The 22,148-nt window shown below is 61.5% G+C and overlaps 3 protein-coding genes across 3 annotated transcripts in view; 1 reads left to right on the top strand and 2 right to left on the bottom strand.

Annotated features, from left to right (window-relative positions):
- Positions 1–264: 264 nt before the first annotated feature.
- On the bottom strand, positions 265–7,774 carry GCK (glucokinase). The gene is made up of 10 exons (XM_056362844.1): positions 6,690–7,774; positions 3,901–4,063; positions 3,604–3,758; positions 3,242–3,361; positions 3,056–3,151; positions 2,708–2,807; positions 1,673–1,856; positions 1,221–1,376; positions 532–765; positions 265–436 (listed from the first exon to the last, which is right to left on the bottom strand). Exons 1-10 carry the CDS (start codon positions 6,732–6,734, stop codon positions 292–294), a joined length of 1,398 nt encoding a protein of 465 aa, XP_056218819.1. The 5' UTR covers positions 6,735–7,774; the 3' UTR covers positions 265–291.
- Positions 7,775–8,525: 751 nt separating this feature from the next.
- Positions 8,526–16,167, top strand: YKT6 (YKT6 v-SNARE homolog). The gene is made up of 8 exons (XM_056321707.1): positions 8,526–8,650; positions 9,227–9,349; positions 12,254–12,336; positions 13,144–13,244; positions 13,810–13,919; positions 14,092–14,158; positions 14,431–14,532; positions 14,993–16,167. Exons 2-8 carry the CDS (start codon positions 9,246–9,248, stop codon positions 15,026–15,028), a joined length of 603 nt encoding a protein of 200 aa, XP_056177682.1. The 5' UTR covers positions 8,526–8,650; positions 9,227–9,245; the 3' UTR covers positions 15,029–16,167.
- Positions 16,168–17,847: 1,680 nt separating this feature from the next.
- CAMK2B (calcium/calmodulin dependent protein kinase II beta) overlaps positions 17,848–22,148 on the bottom strand; it is a gene marked incomplete at its 3' end in the record, with an annotated part of 21,246 nt that continues 16,945 nt past the window's right edge. Inside the window, 7 exon segments of the mRNA XM_056321752.1 lie at positions 17,848–18,159; positions 18,161–18,201; positions 18,204–18,299; positions 18,302–18,322; positions 19,317–19,398; positions 19,400–19,412; positions 19,503–19,577. Of these exon segments, the coding sequence (XP_056177727.1) occupies positions 17,848–18,159; positions 18,161–18,201; positions 18,204–18,299; positions 18,302–18,322; positions 19,317–19,398; positions 19,400–19,412; positions 19,503–19,577 (640 nt within the window).

Genomic DNA, 22,148 nt, shown 5'->3' with positions numbered 1-22,148 from the left:
CTGCAGCTAGGTGAGGATGCAGGGGGCCGGGGAGGCACAGGAAGACACCCCCCGCCATGTGTGGGGCAGCCCCATGGTGGGGGTCTCCCAGTGAGCACAGGGGAGACAAGGAGCTCTTTCTCAAGCCCGGAGAAGTCCACGCAACCCCCATTTATTGGGGAGCTGGGAGCCACCTCTGCCAGCGGCAAATCTCTCCCCGTGTCCGTCTGCTCCTCGCAGAGCTCTGAGCGGGACCACCGTCCTCCCACCCTCCCCACCATCATCATCCTCAGCTTCCCCCCGAGTCCTTTCTCACTGCCCCATCATGCAGGCCATTTTGCAGGCGACGGCAGAGATGAGCGCGGCTCCGCGCCCGCTGCCTTCCTCTGACTGGATGAAGGTGATGTCGCAGCCGGGCGTCAGCTGCCGAACCGTGGCATGGAAGCGGTCCTTGAAGCTGCCAGAGGGGAAAAACCCGGGGTCAAGGCTGGGGGGATGTAGGGGGAGGAGGAAGGGGGTGGTGGCGGGAGGAAGGCTCTTGGGAAGCCTCACCTGGGATGGAGCTTGTAGACGGAGCCGTCAACGCCCACGGTAATTTTGAGGGTCTCCTGGCTGCGGCTTTCCCGCATGCGGTTGATGACGCCAGCCAGCCCGGCCGAGCACATCTGGGCAGCACGGGTGGAGACGCTCTCGCAGACCATCCGCACGATGTCACAGTCCGTCCCCGAGGGCAGCAGCTCAAAGGCCGTCAGGATGTTGTAGATCTGCTTGCGGTCATCAGAGTCGCTGGGATGGGGACAGAGGGGCGCATCGGCCAGGGGGACACAGTGGGACACAGGGACCCCGTGCAGGGCAGTTGTAGAGGGCTGGTGTGGGGTGACGGGATAGGGGATCCCAATATGGGGCAGAGCAGGCTGGTGTGGGGTGATGGGTTGGGGGACCCTGATATGGGGCAGTCAGAGCAGGCTGGTGCGGGCTGACAGGACACGGGGACCCCAATACAGGTCAGAGCAGGCTGGTGTGGAGTGATGGGACAGGGGTCCCCCATGTGAGACAACCCTGCATAGGGTGATGGGACACGGGGACCCCCACGTGGGAACACCTGGTGTGGGGTGGCTGGACAGACACCCCACTGCACCTGGACCGGTGTGGGGTGACAGGACAGAAGACCCTGATGCGGGGCAGCATAGCAGGCTGGTTTGGGGGTGCCACCTCCCACCGTGGCCCTGTCAGCTCCATACCTCTCGATCTGTGACACGAAGCGGGTCTCAAAGGTCCCACGGGTCTTGAGCTTCTCAGAGGCCTCCCCGTTGAAGAGCAGGTTCTCATCCACCAGCTTCAGCAGCACCAGCCGGACGATCTCCCCCATGTACTTCCCCCCAATGATCTTCTCATAGCTGGGGGGGAACACAGGCAAGGAGGCAGCCGTCAGGGCCAGGGCTTGGCGGGGGGCCACGTCCTGCAGCACCCCTTCTTTCCTTCCCCCTCACGTGCCGGACACATCCCTGCGCGTGGGCATGGCGGCCAGGGCAAAGGACCCCCGCCTTGGGGGTACCTGTGATGAGTTGCTCCAGCCTCAGCTGAGCCCAGCATGGTGCAGGTGGGCAGGGGAAGAAGAAGGGTGGGCAGAGGGGACGCAGCTGGGAATTTGGGAGGGGACACCCAGAGGAACTGGATCTGTCCTATTCCTTACAGTTGCTGACCGGGGTTAAGTGAGGTCTCGTCCACCACGCGGTCGTACTCCAGGAGGAACTCGTCCAGCTCCCCTGAGGCGCCGAAGGCCCCCCACTCCGTGTTGACGCACATCCTCCCCTCGTTGCCCTCCACCAGCTCCACGTTCTGCATCTCCTCCATGTAGCAGGCATTGCAGCCTGTCCCTGCCAGCGGGAACCAGGGATGGGACCGGGTGGTGGCAGGGGGGACAACGCTGATCCAATACCCATCGCGATGGCTCTGTGGGGCAGCCAGCTCTGTGGCTGCGGAGCTGTGCTCGGAGCTGCACATCCCCCTCCCGATGTGGATGGGGAAGCTCAGCCCCCCTGCTCCCCCCCGGGCCCTCCCCGCAGCCCCGTCCGGCTGCTTGTCCCTGGTGGGTGTCGGGGGTGGCCCCCGCAGGGTCCCAGGGGCTCTGGCAGCCGCACGGTGAGGGCAGCCTGGCCTCCGGAGGAGGTGATGATAAACAGCCCGGCGCTGGCGGCGCGGTGTTTACCCAGGCTGAGGGGACAGTGCGGAAAGCCCAGATGGCCGCGTGGTTGATCGCACTAAAGAGAGTGTGGGTCTGGGGGGTGGCGGGGGGCTGCCCCCCTGCAGGGGGGCAAAGGAGCCTGGGGGCTTCAAAACCATCCCCACCTCCCAGGCTCCCCAGCACGGCCAGCACCAGCCACCTTCAGTGGGTCCCCACCCACACGGTGAGGTGCCAGAGCCACCCGAAGCCTGGAGAGAGGATGTCCCCTGCTGGGGGTGGCCGAGCCATGGGTGACCAGACCCATTGCAGTGACCAACCCCTTTCTACCCTGAAGGTCCTCCCACCACCATGCCAGGCCCAGGTGATGCCATCTGGCGTCCCAACAACAGGAGACCTCGGCAGGGTGCCAGTGCCACACACCTGTCCTCAGTGTGTGTCCACAAAAAGGACAAGCCGCTGCTCACAGCAGGGGAGTGTGAGCGGGGCCATAGGAGCAGTCCACCCCCGCCTGCCACGCGTCCCTGTGGGAAGGGGCCGTCTTACCCACAATCATCCCAACCTCGCACCGGTGATCTTCATAGTAGCAGGAGATCATTGTGGCCACTGTGTCGTTCACCATTGCCACCACGTCCATCTCGAAGTCCTGGGGAGGGGAAAAGGACCATCAGGGTCTCACTGGGGGTCCAGGCTGTCCTGCAGCAGGGAAATCTGGGGTGGAGGGTCCCCAAGGGCAAGGACGCATGCATGTGTCACACACACACGTGTGCACACACATGGAATGACCCTTCCTGGGGACAAGCTGGGCTCCAGCAGTCCTGTTGTGGGGATGGCCGGGGGTACCAGGGCCTCCCCACTGCTGCAGTACCAGCACAAACCGTACGCTCATCTCACCCCTCGCCGTTTGATGGCATCTCTCAGGAGCCCAACCACATTGTTCCCTTCTGCGCCGGAGGCTTTGAAGCCCTTGGTCCAGTTCAGGAGGATGCCCTGGAGTGAGGGTAAGACCGAAATGGGGCTGTAGGTATAGCTGGGTCATGGGGACCCCCGAGTTCTTGTGCTGCGCGGCCACCCCCTCACCTTGTCGATGTCCTCGTGCCGCACAGGGAAGGAGAAGGTGAAGCCCAGGGGCAGCTTTTTGTGCTTCATCTGGTGCTTGTCCAGGAAATCAGAGATACACTCGGAGATGTAGTCAAAGAGCTGGAAGAGAGGAGGGCCAGCCTTTGCCAGGGGCTGTCTCCATCCTCCCACTGCCCATGGCCAGCCACCATCCCCGCCACAGGTCCCCCAAGCGTGGCCACCTCCCCACCACCCCCAACTTCTGCCAGCTGGGATGAGGGATGTACCTGCTGGCTTCCCCACTGAAATGTGGCACGGTGTGCCCCTGCCTGGTGACAGGGACCGTGCGGGAGGGGACGGGATGCCCTGTGTACCCAGCTCACCATCTCAGCCGTCCCTGTCATGGCATCCTCTGGGATAGAGTACATCTGGTGCTTCGTTTTCACCTTCCACTGCCCTTCCTCCCCCTCGCCCACTTTCACCAGCATCACACGGAAATTGGTGCCGCCGAGGTCCAGCGACAGGAAATCTCCGACCTCTGCAAAGCCAGGGAAGGGAGACACAAGATAACCAGCTCAGAGGGGAACTCAGACTCCTGCACCAAGTTCGGTGAGGTGTAGGGAAGAGGTGACATGACAAAGGACCAGGAGCAACACCCGTCCAGCCCAGCAGCGCTGTACCTGAGCCCTCAGGTGTGGAGCGGACATAGGTGGGCAGCATTTTGACAGAGGCTTCCTCATGTGTCTCCAGCTTTAGCCCTCGGTCCATCTCTTTTTGCATCCGGTACATCACCTTCTTCAGGTCCTCCTCCTTCAGCCGGAACTCTGACAGGATCCGCTCCACCTGCAGCGGGACAGACGGCATCAGCTGGGGATGGGGGACATGGGACACAGGTGGTCTGAAACACAATAAGTAGTCCAAATTTTCCTTCCTCTGGCCCTGGTTTTCCCCATCAGCACACAGGCACCCCAAAACACCTTATCCCATCTCTCTGCTATCCTGCTTCAACCTAACTGACACACTGGTGAATTCACAGGACCAGCATGAGCCACTGCTGTCCCCAAATCCTCTCTTGGTGCTGCCTGTGAGCCACCCGTGGTTGGCACAGGGGTCCCCATGCCATCACCTTCAGCTAGTTGATTTGCCATGAGCTCAGGTGTCGAAGGCAGTGCCATTCCAGCAGGGCTTGGACTGGTGACCTGGGACATCCCATCCCACTGGATCCCAGGGTCTTTTCCAGCAAGGAGCACTTCCAGCGATGCCATTCAGGAGCTTAGTGGCTCCTACCACGGGTGTGGGACACCTCTGGGTTTGCAATGAGGATGCTGGTGTCCTTCTCAGTCCCCCGGGAGCCGGGAGCATCCCCCTCCCTGTATCCTCCTGGGAGCCACGGGCCCCTTTTTCCACCCATCAAACTCAGTGTGAACAGGGGGCTGAGGGCGGGCGGGTGGGCGGGCAGGACCACAGGCAGGATATAAAAAGTATTATCAGGAAATGCTCCCTGGCCTTGCTGCCAGGGAGAACCGCAGGGCCCACTTGAGGAAAGCGCCTGGCAGGCAGGACCTGTATTTACCCTTCATGTAGCAACCCCAGGCTCCGCAGCCAGCGCAGCCTCCATTAGCCACGGCACGTAATTGGGGGCAGGCAGCCCCGGGCTGTCAGATGGAGCTGGGGGAGCGAGCGCTCGCTGCTCGGCCAGATGCAGCCGGTGGCATTAGAGGGCTCATTAGTCACCGGGTTCCGGGCAAGCTTAAAATGCTCCCGCTTGCACTTTCACCAGCAGACGGATGTTTTCCTCAAGGCTGCTGCTGTTTCCCGATGTGTTTCAGGGTGGGAGGCTCTGTAAAAGGCTTTGGGATGTGGTAAAGTGTGCATCAGGAGGGCACCCACCACCTCCATTTAGCCAAACCCTGACCCTTGCTGCTCACCCTGACCCCCCCAGTGCATCCTGACACATCACCCAGCCCCGAATGCCATCCCTCAGCCTCCAGGCTGCTGAGCAGGGGCTCATCCCAAATATCTCCTCACCCTGAAAGCTCCTGCCCCGCAGAGCCCTCGCCACAGCCAGGCGGGACCCCGGCACCTCAGCACCCCTTCAGCCATCCTCCCTGGTCCATCCCGGTTCTGAAGACCAGGGGCTCCATTAATCCTGAACCCCCAAGGTGCTGTGAGACAAGATGCCAAGAGACATGGCTGCACCATGGAGGACACTGCTGTGCCAGGGGATGCCGCTGGCCACCCCCAAAAGGGGCTGGGGCAGCCCAAGGCAGCACCGTGGTGAGCTTCACCTCAATCCGGAAGGTGCTGAGCCCAGGATGGGTGGTAAAATCCTGCCAGGGGATTTGACCATCTTGCCTGTGTCGGCAGCTGAAGGTATTCAGTGCAAAGCCACCCTGTGGCACCACTCGGCATGTGAATGCCAAATTTGCCACAGCCAGAGGATCCCTGTCCCCAGGGCTGGCACCCGAAGGTGGCACCCAAGGGTCACAGTTTTATTTCTCCAATGGTTTTTTTCCATCTCAGGTGCCATGTGCCCCTACTCATCCCTTCTCTTGCCTCCAAAACAATGGGTTTGGCTCTTCCATGGTGGGATTTGGCTCTTCCAATGCAACCAAAACTGGCTCTCGGCTTTCCAAGGAAACTGTTTGCTCTGATCCATCCCACAAAGGGGACAAAGCTGGAATCCACACGGCCGAAGGCTGCAGTGGCTGTGATGCCCAACTCTGCCAGCCATGCACTCCTGCCCCTGGCACATGCCATGTCCCCTCGGTGTCCCCTTGGATGTCCCAGTTGGCAGCAGGGAAGCATCTCACTGTCCTTGCCCATGGCCCCGTGAGCTCAATCCACCCGGGATAGGAGATGGGAGCAGCTTTCCTCAACTGGTGTTTGGCCAGGGATGAGCCAGGTGCCATCCTACTGGGTGCCTCGGTGACAACGGTGACGACCAGCCGAAGGAGGTGACAGGCCCCACCTCACCCCAGGGGCAGCAGCCGCTTGGCTGGCAGCATGATGACAAGGGCAATGCCCAGATGGTGGGAGCATCCCAGCCAGGCATTGCGGTCCCACAAATGCTCCCAGCTCCATCCCAAGTCCTCAGTCGTGTTGGTGACGGGGGACAGCCCATGCCGTGCCGAGACCCAGCACACCGAAATGCAGAGCCCTGGTTCGCGGCGCTGGGCCCCCTCCCTGGACTGTGCTGGGGGGCTAGCCTCAGGGACGGGGACCCCTCTGGCACACCAGGGCTGACCCCAGGCCACCTGGCTTTGCCCCTGGAGCCAGCGTGCTCCCAGTCAGCCATCCTCTCTACCCGGCTGCTTCCATCCTTTGCCTGGCCACAGATGCCCACAGCACCCGGCTGCTCGCTGCTGGAAGCCTGGGGAGGATCCGCGCCACTCCCCACACCCACTGGGTGCCCCTCACCCTGTCTCCCCGCCAGCCCCCCCCCGGATCACCCCGGCAGCAGCCTCACCTTCTCCTTCCTGCCGCTCTCCATCCTGGCTCGGTGATCCAGCATGGGGGCAGCTGTCGGGGTGGGGTGGGCTGCGTGCCGAGCCGTCCCCCCCCCAAACCCCCGGGCACCCCGCTGCGGTGCCTGGCCTGGGGACCAAGCCCCCTTCCCCGTCCCGGCAGTCGTCTGGCCGGTGCTGGGCTGCTCCGTCCCTCGCTCTGCCGGAGGATGCTCCACTTTCGCTGCTTTATCTCATCCGACGCCCGGTGGCGGCCGCCTCCTCTCCAGCACCTGCTGAGGGGGGGGGATCCTGCCCCCCCCCGGCCTCTGGACCCTCAAGCAGAGGGGCAGGGAGCGCAGCCTCGTGCCCTGGTGGGCTCAGCCTTCTCACCCCGCATCCTTCGCACCGGGGACACACACGGGTCGAGCTCTCCCCACTTGCTTCCTTCCACCGGTAAATGTACTTACTGGCGCGCGGGACGGTTTTCAGTGCGGTGAGGGGTCACGAGCCCACCCCGGTGGGTTTCTACAGCTAGCGGGGAAGTCCTGGCGTGGTGGCGAGGCTTGGCCGGGACCCCTCCCTGCTGGGGGCCACTGGCCCCGTCATGCGAAGCACCACGCCCCGGGCCACCCGTGTCCCCGCTCCAGTTGTCATATCAACAGCTCGATGTCCTGGCGTCGGTGGCAAGCACTCCACCCGACGGCTTAGCAACCCGGCACGCTCCCATGGAGACCGTGCCAGGCCCCAGCGGCCGCAGCTCGATGACAAAGGTTACGGCCACCCAGCGAGGGGCGAGGGTGACTGGGAAGTGCTCCATACCCCCAGGATGGGAAAAGCGCTGGCGATGCCGGGATTGATGCCAGGCATCGTGGCAGACTGCGGACAGCCGCCGGTTTAGGGGGGACGGGGACATGGCGGTTCCCCCTTCATCCCTGGATCGGTGGCATCTCGGCCAAGCACTGGGGGGCACCTGGGGGAACGCCAGCTTATGGGGGTCCTGGTGGGCAAGAGGATACTCCCAGCCACGGGTGGACCCCAAAACCTGAACGTGGCAGCACCCCCTCGGCACGGAGTGGGGAGCGGGGAGGCGGGCTCCCCGGGGAGCATGGACGGGCGCTGTGGGGCCAGCAGCCCCACAGGGAAGCCAGGGGGCTCTGGGGAGGGCGGACGGTTTGGGGGTGTCACGGCAGGGCCTGGCGGGGGGGACAGGGTCACCCCACAGCGCCTCATCCCCACCCTGCTCCCAGCCCTGTGTTGGGGGGGGCAGCTGTGTTGGGGGGGGGCAGCTCTGGTAACATGTGCCCACCCTGTGAGGGGAGCAGGCCCTATAGTGGGGTCCTCAGCCCACAGAGGGGCCCAGACCCCCTGGGGGATGCACCCCCACCTCACCAGCCAGCCCCCACACTGTGGAGGACAGTACAGCCCCACGGACGGGTCCCCAGCCGCCCCAGGGGTCCCTGCACTGTGGGGAGAGGCCCCCCAAGCGGGGCCCACTCTGGGGCAGGAGAGAGGCCCACCCCCCAGAGACACCCCCACCCCCCGCGCAGGCCCCATGCCACGGGGTGAGGCCGCGCCACTGACAGACCCCGGCCCCACGGAGCCGCCCCCGCCCAGCCATGGGGCCCCCAGGCCCCGTCCTCTTCGCACCCCCCGCGCAAAGGACGCCGGGATAGAGCGCCCTCTGCTGGAGGCCCTGAGGAAGAAGCCCCGCCCCATGACGCCAGGACAGCCCTGACTGGCCGCCCAGCTAGAAGGCGGGCCGCGAGCGGAGGTGGGCGGGGCTGGGGAAGACAGGCGCTTATTGGTCAAGAGGTTGAGGGGGCGGAGCGCAGTCAGAGCGTGCGCAGAGTGGGCGAGGCCCCGTGGCAGTTGTCTGGGGCGGGTGTCACTTCCGGGTGCGGCGCTTCTGTTTCCGGGTGGCGCTCAGTCCCCGCCCCCCTCGTTAGCCGTCGCCTTCTCCCAGCTGCTTCCGGAACCGCCGGTACTGCGGGCCGGGCCGGGGGGAGACCGGGGTGTGGGCCTGGCTCGTACTGGGTGGGGAGTGGCTCGTGCTGGACCCGGGGGCTGGGCCGGGGGCTGGGCCCGCTGGGTCATACTGGGGGCCGGGCCCGCCGGGGGCCTGGGCTGGCTTATGTTGGAGGGGTGGGGACTGGGTTAGTTGGGTTATACTGGGGAGAACTGGGTTATACAGGGCAGGACTGGGCTATTTGAGGTCACACCAGCGTGGGGGGTCATTGCCAGGGTGTCCCGGCTGAAGGGACCAGGGCTGGTGGCCAGGCGAGCCTGGGGGAGGCGTGGGACGGGGTGACAGGGCAGGCCCTGGGGGTGTCAGCAGGCAGGCGTGTGGGTGCAGGTTGCCTCGGGCCGGCATTTAAAGGACAGAGGAAGGGACTGGGTGATGCAGAGGACCCCCAGCCACAGGGGCAGGAGGAGGGTCCTGGTGAGGCCCGGGAGAAAGGCCCAGCTGCTCGGGAAGGGTCTCACCAGCTGCTTGGTTTCCAAGCCTGGCAGCAGCCTGGCCCCTTTCTCATCCCCCGGGTTTCCTTCCTCTCCTCAGGGAAGCGGGAGACTCCAAGATGAGGCTCTACAGCCTAAGTGTCCTTTACAAAGGCGACCCCAAAGTGCATTTACTGAAAGCTGCCTATGACGTGTCCACTTTCAACTTCTTCCAGAGGTCCAGGTGGGTGCCTGGAGTGACAGAACCTCCCAGGGGGGGATCTGGGGGCAGGAAACTCGCCTGTGCCCTGTGAGGCTGGCACGTGGCTCGGGCAGGACCTTGGGGAGAGGGTGTAAAAGCTTTTGGTGGGTTTTCTTCCCCGTTCTGCTCCTGTGTCACCAGGGATGCAGTGGCAGCTCTTAACTGACTTTTCCTAAGGGATAAACCCACCAGAGATGCTCTCCTGGGGAGATGTGACCCAGCACACATGATTCAGTGCTGCAGAATCCACTTTGAGCAACCTTGCAGCCTCTGGAACAGGGTGAAACCTCATTTCCCCTAAGAGCCACCCAGGACCAGCAGCAGCTGGAGGTCAGGTTTGACTCGGTAAATCATCCACTGTAGCCAAGTGATAAAATCTGGCTGCAAGGAAACACCCTGAGTGCTCAAGTCAGCCATTCTCCCTTGCAGTGAGTGCCGAAGCTGGGTAGTCACGGCAGCTCCTGGGGTGTGAGGCGAGTGGGAGGCTTGTCTTTGTGTCAGACTTACAAGGCTCTCCTGACACCTCCGGTATCTTTTCATTTAGGTGCTTGGTCTAATCTTAAACTTTTCCCAGCCCACAAACCTCTGCTTGGGTTATTCTGACTGCTTCAGGTGAGCCGGTTTAGCCCAGAACACTGATCTGAGCTCCCGGGTGTCCTGCTGCCTGCTCCGTGCACACAGCCAGATCACGGAGCGCTCTCAGCAGCTGCCCTTGAGCTGGCAGCTGAGGCGAGCTCCTAAAAAGCCTCTCAAAGTTTTAAAATCAAGCAGGCGCATGTTGTGAAACCACTCGTTTCCCAGCCCCTGACTCCAGACGATAAAGGCCTTAGGAAATACTCACCTGTGGGACTTCATGCCCCATCCCTGCCAAGATCTTATGGAGCCTTGAGCACATTTGGTTCTGCAATCCCAGTGGTAAAGGGAACATGCTGAAGTAAGATTGTCTTAAAAAATACTTTCTTAGCTAAATGTGCAAGAGGGATAAAGGAGCTGTGCCAGCGCTGCCAACACATGTGCTCCAAGATGGGTTGCAGCGGGTGAAGTAATCTTTTGAAAACCCAAACGACTTCATAGTCACAGTTCTTTGTTTTCCAAATCCTGAGAAGGTTCCCTGTGTGGTTTTGCTGTCAGGTACAGCTGAAAGAGCTGCTTCCCTGACAGAGGGCTGTTTCTTTGCTTAAAACATTCTTGGTTTGTTGGGAGCAGCGATGATGTTGGGGGTGGGGGGGTGGGGCTGTCTGTGCTTGTTATTCTCCAGTGGTTAATCCTTGTCCTGGGCTGGTTCCCGGGTCATGCTCGGAGGGGCGTTTTGTTCACCTCGGTACCTGTGTGAGCGCAGCCTAGGTGTGATGTATGAGGTGTGACTAACTTAAGTTTGGGTTAAAAATCCTGCATGCACATTTTTTGAGGCTGTGGAGTTACCAGGGAGTTCGTTTGGATCTGGGATAAATAGGGTTGTGGTTCCTGGGGGCTGTGAGAACCTGCTGGGTAGATGGATGGGGCTGGCCTGGCCATGCCAGCGCGCGGTGTCTGCTGTCAAACATCTGCCACATAATGTGGGAGAGTCAGGAGCACAGTGTGAGGGAATGAAGTCTTCGGTGGCTGATTCCTCCAGGAATACTGTGAAGAATTGTGACAGTGGGGGCTGTGGCTGCCAGCAGGTCTCCCACACCAGGAGGAACGTGTCGGTCCTCTTGTTTCTGCTGAAGTTGGATTAAGAAATCTTTGGGCTGGTCTTTTCTCTGCAGTGCCTGGAAACCCGACAGTTCGGAGTTTCAGTGGAGCTGGTGTCTGATTGCATGGTGTCCAGGCTGGGAGAAATGCAAAACCCCCTAAGGAGTATGTAAACCATGAGAAGAAAATCCCCGTTCTGGAGTTGGTTCCGGTGGTGGAAGGCAGTGAGGAAATTGCGGCCTTTGCTGTGCCGGTGTCTGCTTTTGTTAACGTTTCCTCGGCGCCACATCATATGAAGCTCCTGAGCGGGAGCTGTTGGTGCAGGGGGTGTTTGAGCAAATTGTAATCTGAGCTCTGACAGGTTTCTCTTCCTGGGACTTCCTAGCTGAAGTGGGGAATTTGTCACCTCATGTTTGTTAATCCCGGTGTGCCCAGGACCGTGTGTGTTTGGAACAGATTTATTTTGCACGTGCTCATGATTTTTGGCCTCTGTTTTTACTGTGGGGTGAAGAGGAGGGGTTTATGCGAGAAGCCTGTTTGGCAGGACTCGAGCCTGGGCTCAGGAATGTTTTCCAGCCTTTAGAGCAAGTTTGGCTTAAGGATGTTCCTTAATTTTGGCTCAAAGTGGTAGGTAGCTGAGGTGTGTCTGCAGGTCAAACAGCTTTCCTGGGATGCCGGCACCTTGCGTGGGATTCAGGTGAGGGCCCCAGGGGCCCCAAGGAAAAAGACTCCCACAGGAGAAGGGGCCGGAGCACCCCTGCAGCCCCTCACTGCGTTAGAGCAGGGCGCAGCCACTCATCAGGCACTAGACAGGCAGATCTGTGGGTCAGTGGTGGTTTATGTCCTGCTAAATCACCAAAAAGCAAGTTGTGTCCAGGGCTGCGAGTCTCTCGCCGTGGATGGGGAACACGGGCGCTCCCCAGGACGTGGCAAAGCTGGAGTTGTTGCGTGGTGGCTGCAGCTCTGTGTGTGTGCAGGGTCTGGCTTCTTCCTCGAGGAAAACCCACAGCTCAGCCATGTCACCATGACCCAAATGTGGCAGTGGAGTCGTGGGGAAGGGTTTCAGTTCACCCAAAACACTGGTGACCTGCGGGACAGACTATCATCCCCATGGCTGCTGCGCCAGCACCCCTGTAGCTCCCTGGAGCACGTGCAGCTCCCACAGACCTGGGACCCCTCGCAGACTCGAGTGCCAACGCTTTGTGTTTGCAGCGTGCAGGAATTCATGACCTTCACGAGCCAGCTGATTGTGGAGCGCTCGGAGCTGGGCAGCAGAGCCTCCGTCAAGGAGCAAGGTAAGAGGATAACCCAGGGTCAGCACATGCAGCTGCACGTGCTTTGTTGCTTGTCTGTTTATGATAAAAAAATGAGACCTCAAAGTGAGGTTGTTGAGCTAGGCGAGAAGCCAGCCCGCCCCGCAAGAGAGGTTACAGGAGGACCAGGGACGTGCCTGGCAGCCAGCTGCTGCCTTCAAGTTTCGTTACTCTTCCGGCCGCCCTTGGAAGGCTCAGAGCTGTCAGGCTGCGCACCCTCTGCTCGCTGGGTTTGTCTTGTCCCACACAGCGGCAATGCCCCGAGGGGCAGCTGTGCTGGCACAGCCTCCTGTCCCTTGAGCCCTGCCGTGCAAGCCTGGGCTCCGTACCCTGATCTCTGGCTGCACCTCCAGCCTCCCCACCCTGCTCCACGGCTCCACGTGCCTCCCAAACCCTGGGATGCGCAGGGTGCGGCCTGGAGTTGGCCACTGCAGCCTCTTTAATAACACTCCAGCCTTGTGACTGGTCGTTATTTATTAAAATCAGGCCGAGTGCTTCCCCTGCTGGTTTGTGTTTAACTCTGGCACTACCTGCTGCCCTGGAATGTTCATGTCATGTCCTGTACCACGTGGCTAGGCTGCGGTAACCTGCTGAAGCACAACTCGGGGCTGATTTTGATTCTCCCTTGAGCCCTTCCCACTCTCCTAATGAAATCATGTGAAATGCGGTCACTGAATTAAAACTTCCAGGGCAATGTGGAAGAGCTGCAGGGGCTGGGCAGGAGGTGGCGGGTGCTGGGGGAGGCTCTGGACCTTCACGCTGCCTCTCTGACATGAATTCTCTGCCCAGAGTACCTCTGCCACGTGTATGTCCGGAATGACGGGCTGGCTGGAGTGGTGATTGCAGATAATGAATATCCGCAGCGAGTTTGCTTCACCTTGCTGGACAAGGTGAGCGCGTGGGCTGGGAGTGGCTCCAGGGGCAACAGGCTGTGCATTGGGGCTGCTCTGGGGACCTCTCTGATCTCCTGCTCATGCTGTGACGAGGAAATGACCCTCCCGCTCGTTAGCTGGGGGACATGGGAGATGAGCTGAGCGGGATCTGGCTGGCCCAAAGACTTCTGAGCCATGCAGTGCCTTGGCTTTGCATGCCAGGACTTAGTCCCAGCTCCACTCTGCTGCCGGCCCAGGACAAACACTCCGTCGTCCTTGGCTAGCTTGGGTTGTATGAGGGAAAACTGGTTGCAGCCACGCTCCCGGCATTGCTGAAAACTGGTGATTATGTGTCTGGCAGGGTGCAGGGTTTTGGGGACAGTCAGGGACAGCCACCCCTACCTGGTGTCAGCACCACTCTGTCAGTCGCTTGTCCGAGAGGTTGGTTTCTGTTTCTTACCTTGGCTTGTTCAAAAGGGAACAAAGAAGAGGAAAGAAATCTCCTTTTATGAGGAGATTCTGGTCACTGTGAGCCCACAGGCATAACTGCTGGGCAGTAACTGCCCACTTCCTTATGTCGCAGGTGCTGGATGAATTCTCCAGGCAGGTCAGCAAAATAGACTGGCCTTCAGGATCCCCAGCAACAATCAGCTACGCAGCCTTGGATGGATACCTCAGTAAATACCAGGTACAGCCTCCCGGGACCACCACAGGGTGGTGGGGAAGAGGGGTCCTGTGCAGAGGCTGGGGAATATGAGGTCTGGAGGTGGAAGCACGGGTAGTGCCTGTGCCGCCGCGGGGCCATGGCCCAGGGGATGCCGACATGCCCGTGGTGGCAGTGCCAACACTGTTGTTTCTCTCCAAGAACCCCCCGTGATGCCGACCCGATGACCCGAGTGCAGGCGGAGCTGGATGAGACCAAAATCATCCTGGTGAGAAGGACACTGGGCCCATGGCCAGGACGCTCCAGCTGCCATGTCTGTGCAGGGGTGCCCGTTTTGGGGGGCTGGGGTGTAGGGTGGCCTTCCAGGCGACGGGGCTGTCCTGTCTTCTCCATTCCCTGGAGACATTCCTGGTGCTTTGGGAGCTTCCTCTGCCCTTCCTGGCCCTCTGGGCTGGTCCAGCACCTCCACCTTCTGCTTGGGGCTGGGGAGCGAGCAAGGAGGTGCCAGTGCCGTGAGTCAGCATTTGTTTTTTTCGGCAGCACAACACCATGGAGTCGCTGCTGGAGCGAGGGGAGAAGCTAGATGACTTGGTTTCCAAATCAGAGGTGCTTGGTGCACAGTCCAAAGCCTTCTACAAAACTGTGAGTGCAGGTTTTCACCCCGGGGAGGGTCACCCTCCTCCCTCAGGAGCCAGGGATGGCCTGGGGCTGGGCAGAATAAATCCCCGGGCCAGGGGACCTGGGTGGCAGGCAAGGATCGCCGGCTGCTGGTGCAGCTGCTTTGACCCAGGGGAGCGTGGTTGCCCGAACTCCAGCTGCGGAGCTCCTCAGCTCCTCGATCTTGCCCTGCAGCTGGTGGCGGGTGATGCCGATCCCAGCTGCGGCGGTTGCTGGTGTGGGCTCTGGCTGAGGTGACGGCTGAGGGGGGTCAGGTCTGTGCCATGAGCCTTCAGCGCCGGGGCACAGGGTGTTTGCTTTTGTGGTGAGCCGTGAGGGCTGGGACTGTGCTGGCTTCCTCTAGTGGGAGGAGGACTGTGTGGGCCCCCCGTGGCCCTTGGAGAGCTGCAGTGAGTGCCACTGCTGGTTTTCCTTTTCTTCCCAGGCCCGAAAGCAGAATTCCTGCTGTGAAATCATGTGACGCGGACCCTGGGGTCTCCTGCTCCGGACCACCAGGCCTTCGCTCCCCTTCGGACCTCAGCCAGGACAGAAAGCAGAAGCCCAGGGCAGGTTCCCAGGCCTGGGCTGTGCCGTGGGGGGCAGGGCTGGGCCTCCTCGGCTCTGCAGGCTTATGTGACTGTTTCATCTGGAGGGGATGCCGAGCCTGGCATTGGGCCGGCACCCCACGGGGTGGGGGGAGCACCGGAGACCCGCTGCCCTTGCTTTTCCCGAGGGTGGCTTGGACCATGGGGCGCCCAGCCACGCGCACTCCCCTGCCTTTACACCTGTAACACTAGCCAGTGCCTCGACATCCTGGCACTACTGGCCTGGGGGAGGCAGGGAGAGAGGAACCGGGGCTCCCGCCGCCATGCCTGGGGCTGCCTGGGGAGCCGGGGTGGGTCTTTTATGTATTTGTGTCCTAAGAGTGAGCCCGGGGGGTGGGAGAGGGGGAGTGGGAAGGGAAGAAGAGGCGCTTTCCTCTGGTGGGGGATGCTCGCTGCTGGATTATCACCCATTGCCTCCCTGGGCAGCTTTTCCCAATGGCGGTGAGCTGGAAGCTGTGCCCCCAGCGCCTACTCGCTGGCCTCCATCCCCAGGGAAGGAGCAGGGCTGAGTGGGTGACAGGGAGGGGGCTGCCCCAGGGCCCTTTTTCTGGCTGCGGTGGAGGTGTGGGAAGGAGCCGAGTGGGGACAGGGCAGGCCTGGGCAGCCTGCGGCCCCCCTGCCTGGCTCCGTGGGTTGGGGGGTCTGTTCCCCATTGCCCTGGCCGGGGACTTGTCTGCGCCCCACCGTTCACCAGCTGCTGGGGGGAGAGGGAAGCTGGGGCAAGCGCAGAAACCAGCCCCAGTGCTCGGGCTGCTGTGCTGGCAGGAGGGGAGCAGGGCCGAGGGGCAGCTGGGGGGGGCTCACCTGCCTTCCCTGTGGCTCAGAGACCCCCTCCCCTGCTGCCATCAGCCTGGGGGGGCTCGCTGGGCGCCCAGCAGCCCTCGCTGCCTCCTCTTCCTCCTCCTTTGGAAGGGAAAAAGCTTTTGCTTGAGATTGTATCGTGATCGGTGTTGCCTATTGTTTCTGTGCTGCTGGCCACACTGGCCGGTGGGGATAAAGTTGTCTTTGGCAGTTGTCGGCCGGCTCCGACTCTTTCTGCAGCTTCCCTGGGTGGGAATCGGGCCGGGCAGGGCCGGAGGGGCATCCCCATGGGCCCTGGGGGCAAACCAGCATGTAGGGATTTACTCAGCCTTCTCCCTCCAGCTACTTTTTTTGGTCAGTTGTTTTTCCTCATAATTTATTTGCAGTTTTTCCCGAGACAAAAACAAAATCAGAGTCATCTTATACACTTACAAGGCTCAGAAAGAAAAGACAAAGGGATTGGGGGGACAGGGATGTGCCGGGGGGGGGGGGGGGGGGGGGGAGGGGGGCGGGGGACGACACACGGAAAAAGAATGAGAGAAAAGGGGAGAAGAGAAAAATTTGGCAACGATCCACCAGCATTCATGGGACAGTAACAGCTCAGCTCAGCTCCTCGACATACAGCATTAGCGCCCGAGGTTTGCTCCCGCGCAAAGGGCATGCAGAAAAAAATAATAATAATTAAAAAAAGAAATAGATATCCCCCAGCCCTCCCCCCCCCCCCCCCCCCCCCCCCAGCCAAAAACAGCCCCCCAGCAACACACGGTGCCTCCGGACGCAGAGGTGGAGGAAGGGGAAGCCCCAGGGAAAATGCGTGGCCGAGCTGGAGAGTGCCCAGAGTGGGTGATGCCTCCCCCAGGGAAGAAGAACGGGGGGGGAGATGGGGTCCCCCTGAGCACTGGCTGGGGGGGAAGGGAGGCAGGAGGGTAGTAAACACCCTCGGCCGGAGCTGTGGGAGCGCTGCCCGGTGCCCCTGTGCGGTGGGGGGAGCAGCGGGGGACGCCCAGCACCCGGCGGAGCAGCCTGTGCCCCCTAAGAGACCGTTCTCTTAGTCTAAAGTGCTTTCGACGCTGCGTCAGTGCTGGCTGGATTGCCCCGATCCCCCCGCCCCATCCCCGCTGCCTGGGCCGCAGCCCCCCGGCCACGCCCCAGCCCCATTACATGGCACCCACATCCCCCCAACCCTGTCACCTCTGCCAAAAACCTGCCAGCACCTGGAGCCAGGACCAGCCACCCGCCTGCCCGGGGGAGGGGGGAAACAGGGTGCTGGGTGCCTGGCCTTTGTCACCAGGCTGGGGACACAGGGATGCCAGCCGGGGGACCCTCCCAAAGGCACCCACCGTGCCCCACCCCCAGCAGTGCCTGGGATCAGCCTCAGTTCCCTCATGGCATCGCTCCTGGGGGTAGCGCTGGACTTTTTTTTGGGGGGGGGTCTGTCCCCCCCCCCAGCCTTGCTTACCACCCAGCAGCCCCCCGTGGCCGGGGACCCCCGTGGAATTCAAAAATAAAGAGCTCTCTCTATGTACAGGGACCGGGGGAGGGAAAGAGCAAAAGCGGAGTCCAAAGAACAACATCCACCACCAGCAACAGCGAAACGCCACAAGCACAGCCGGGACGGGGGTCGGGACCCCCCCCACCCCCCCGCCACTGCCCCCCCCTTCCACCAGCTGGGGAGACACACTCCCCCCAGGCGGAGACGGGCAGAGAGGGGGGGTCTGGCTGTGGGGGTTGTCCCCCCCAGCCCCTCTGCCTGTGGCCGAGTGGCTGGGTTGGTTTTTGGGTGTGTGTTTGGGTTGGGGTTTGGTGGGGGTTTTTCTCCCCCCCCCCCCCTTTTTTTTTTTTTTTTTCTTTTTTCTGTTTTCATCGTTTTGGCTTTTTTTTTTTTTTTTTTTTTGTCTTTTTGTTTTCTGCAAACACAGGCACTGGTGGGGGGAGGAGCAGGGGCCGGGGCGGAGGGGGGACAGGCATGCGGACGCGTGCTTCGGGGCCGCAGCTCCGGCTGCCGGCTCGGCTCCCATCGCCGTCTCCGTCGGGCTGGAACCAGGACAGCCACCACAAGCCTCTGCGGGGATGGGGGACACCCTTGGTGAGCCAGAAGCAGGGCACCCCCCTTCCCCCCCAATCCCGCACTCACCTTCACTGGAGCGGGGGCGACGGGGGCCCCCGAGCCATGGAAGTGGACGTTCTGCCACTTGCCGTCGCGGCGGGTGCCAGACGCGGGTCTCCTCGGACTGGCTGGTGCGGGCCGGCCCTGGGCATCGATGTACTGGGTGAGGCGGATGTAGGCGATGCAGGCGGCGTCCTCCCCGATGACGTGCACGTGGGGGTTCAGGATGGTCGTGTGGATGGCTTGTTGTTCTTGGAGAGCACTGCGGGGGGGGGGCGTCAGCGGCGCGCAGGGCGAGGGGCAGGGGGGCTGGCAGGGCAGGCAGAGGATGGGCCGGGTAGGAACAGGGACGGGCAGGCGGACAGGGGGGGCAGGCAGGCCAGGCAAGGCAGGCAGAGATGGGGAAGAGGCAGGACGAGCAGGGCAGCAGACAGCGACCAGACAGGGGACGGGCAGGGGGACAGGAAGGACAGGTAGGGTGGACGGACAGAGGGGCTGGGCAGGGGTGAGGCAGTTTGGATGGACGGACGGTCAGCGGGTGGCCAAGACTGCCTGGCAGGTGGGGGGGTGGGGGTGGGGGTGGGGGCAGGTAGGGCCAGATAAGGCATACAGGCAGGCGGGCAGGGCAGGGCTGTGGACAGGCAGGGCAGGAGGTGCCAGCTAGGTAGGCAGCCAGACAGGCTGGGCAGGCAGGGGTGGGCAAGCAGGCAGAAAACAGCCGAGGGGGGACAGGCAGGACAGGCAGAGGGGACAGGTAGGATGGGGAGGGAGAAAGGCAGGGCAGGCAGGGCACAGGCAGGACAGCCGGGGGTGGACAGGCAGGGGCAACAGGCAGGATGGATGGAGAAGAGATGGGCAGGGAGAAGCAGGGTGCAGCCGCAGGGTGCAGGCAGGGCACAGGCAGGGCAGGCAGGGGCACAAGCAGGGCAAAGGCAGGGGGCATGCAGGGCAGGCAGGGGCAGGGGGGCAGGCAGGGGGCAGGCAGCAGGGAGCAGGCAGGGGGCAGGCAGAGTGCAGGCAGAGCACAGGCAGGGCAGGCAAGGCACAAGCAGGGCAAAGGCAGGGGGCAGGCAGGGGCAGGCAGGGGGCAGGCAGGGGGCGGGCAGGGCAGGCAGGGGGCAGGCAGGGGGCAGGCAGAGTGCAGGCAGAGCACAGGCAGGGCAGGCAAGGCACAAGCAGGGCAAAGGCAGAGGACAGGCAGGGTGCAGGCAGGGCACAGGCAGGGCAGGCAGGGCGCAGGCAGGACAGGCACTCACAGTTCTCGAAGTAGAAGCGGTGGAAGTCCATGCCCTCCACCAGGTTGCCCAGGGCCTCAGGCTCGAAGGAGGTGAGCCCAGGGGTCGCAGATCTTCCTGCAAGGCAGTGGGTGAGCGGCAGCCCCGCCCCGCCCTGCCCCACCCCCCCAGCCCCACCCAACCCCGCCCACAGGGGACCCCACTCACGCATAAGCCTCGAAGTCCCCGTTGTTGACGGCCTCGATGAGCTGCTCCGTGATCTTGATGATCTCCTGCTTGCGGCTGGGGGGGGATGGCCAGTGTCACTGCCCTGTCCCTGTCCCCGTGCCAGGGTCCCCTGGGGCGGAGCAGGGGGACTGGGGGGTGATGCAGGTGGGAGCGGGGGGGCTGAGGGAGAGGGACAGACACGTTCTGTGGGGGTGAGTGGCCCGGACATTGGGATGGACACGGTGACATGGGACATGGGGAAGGGACAACATGGGAGGGGGGGCCACGGGGCCAGGACAGGGACCATGGCGGGGGGTGGGGGGGAACAGACAAACCATGGCAGGGACAGGCACAGGGACCATGGAGGGGGACAGCGACAGAGACCATGGGGACAGACACAGGGACCTCCACGCACCCAGGGTCCCCACAACTCTGCCACACCAGTATCAGCATCCCCACACCCAGGGGTCCTGTGCCCTCCCAGCATGCCCCAGTGCTGCCCAGTGCCATCCCAGTGCCCTCCCAGTGCCAGTTCAGCATGTTCCAGTGCTTCCCAGTGCATCCCAATGTTAACCCTGCATGCCCCACTATATCCCAGTGCCATTCCAGTGCATCCCAATACACCCAGTGCCATCCCACTCTGTCTCAGTGCCATTCCAGTGCATCCCGGGTACCATCTCAATGTATTACAATAGATCCCAGTTCCATGTAAGTGATCACAACACATCCCAGTGCAATCCCATTGCATCCCAGTGTTCCTCCAGTGTGCTCCAATACATCCTAGTGCATCCAGAGCCACCCCAGTGCATTTCAATATGCCCCAGTTCCATCCCAGTGCAATCCTACTGCATCCCAGTGACTCACCCGTACATTCCAGTGCATCCCACTACATCTCAGTTACAATCAGGTATGTTTCCACTACCATTCCAGGGCATCCCAAAACATCTTAGTTTACACCAGTACATCTCAGGACCATCCCAGTCCATTTCAGTGCAGCCAGTGCCAACCTACTGTATCCCAGTGCCCTTCCAGTGCATTCCAGTTCACCCCAGTTCCATCTCAGTGCATCCAGTGTGCTCCAGTGCCATTTCAATGCAGCCCACTTCACTATATCCCAATGTCTCATTTCATCCTGACGCCACTCCAGTGCATCCCAGTGCCATTCTACTGCATCCCACTGCCACTCCAGTGCATTCCAATACAGACCAGTTCGACCCCAGTACACCCCAGTGCTATGCCAGATCATATCATTACACTCCCATTTGCCTCAGTGCATCCCAGTGACATCCCACTGCATCTCGGTGACAATCTACTGTGTCCCAGTGCTATTCCAGTGCATCCCAATACATCCCAGTTCCATTTCAGTGCATTGCAGTACCATTCTACTGCTTCCCAGTGCATCCCAGTACCATTTTAGTGCATTCCAGTACACCTCAGTTCCATCCAGTGCATTACACTGGCCATTCCAGTGCATCTCAGTTCATGCTGGTACCATCCCACTGTATCCCTGTGCATGCTGGAGCATCTCGGTGCCATCCCAGTCCATCTCAGTGCACCCTAATGCAGCTCAGTACCATCCCAGAGCCATTCCAGAGCATCCCAGTGCCATCCTTAGGCTGTCCTTATGCCAATGCAGTGCATCCCAATACATCCCAGTTCCATCCCAGTTAACTCCAATGCATCCTAGTGCCATTCCAGAGCATCCCAGTGCATCCCTGTACCATTAAAGTGCACCCCAATGTGCCATGCCAGTGCACCCCAATGCATCCTGGTGCCATCTCATCCCATACCAGTGCCATCCCAATGTGTCCTATGCCAGTACAGTGGTGTCCCAGTCCATCCCAGTGCACCCCAGAGCATCTCACTGCCATCCCTGTGCCACTACAGTGTGTTCCAATGCATCCTGGTTTCATTCCAGTACAACCCAATGCACCCTGGTGCCTTGCCAGTGCATCCCAGCTCCATCCAGTGCATCCCAGTGCTATCCCAGTGACATCTCAGTGCATCTGAGCGCATCCCGAGTGCCATCCCAGTGCATCCCACTGCCACTCCATTACACTCTAATGCATCCTAGTGCCACCCTAGCACCATGCCAGTGCCATCCCAGTGCCATCAAATTGCATCCCAATGCCATCTCAGTGCATCCCAGTGCACCCCAATGCATCCTGGTGTCATCCCAGTGCATCCCAGCTCCATCCCAGTGCTGTCCCAGTGCAACCCAATGATGTCTCAGTGCACCCCAATGCATCCCAGTGCTATCTCAGTGCCATCAAATTGCATCCCAGTGCCATCTCAGTGCATCCCAGTGCACCCCAATGCATCCTGGTGCCATCCCAGTGCATCCCAGCTTCATCCCAGTGCTGTCCCAGTGCATCCCAGTGACCTCTCAGTGCACCCCAATGCATCCCAGCGCCATCCCAATGCATCTGGTGCCATCCCAGTGCCATTCCAGTACACCCCCAATGCATTCTACTGCCACCCTAGCGCCATCCCAGTTTCGTCAAATTGCATCTCAGTGCCATCTCAGTGGATCCTGGTGAAATCCCAGTGCATCCCAGCTCCATCCTAGTGCATTCCAGCACCCTTCCAGTGCATGCTCCCAGTGCATCCCAGCTCTATTCCAGCACGCTCCCAGTGCACCCCAGT

This window comes from Falco biarmicus, chromosome 18 (genome assembly GCF_023638135.1).
Source record: "Falco biarmicus isolate bFalBia1 chromosome 18, bFalBia1.pri, whole genome shotgun sequence".
NCBI classification, from domain to species: domain Eukaryota; kingdom Metazoa; phylum Chordata; class Aves; order Falconiformes; family Falconidae; genus Falco; species Falco biarmicus.
Note: the sequence above shows the minus strand (reverse complement) of the source record. Positions and strands in the feature narration are given on the sequence as shown.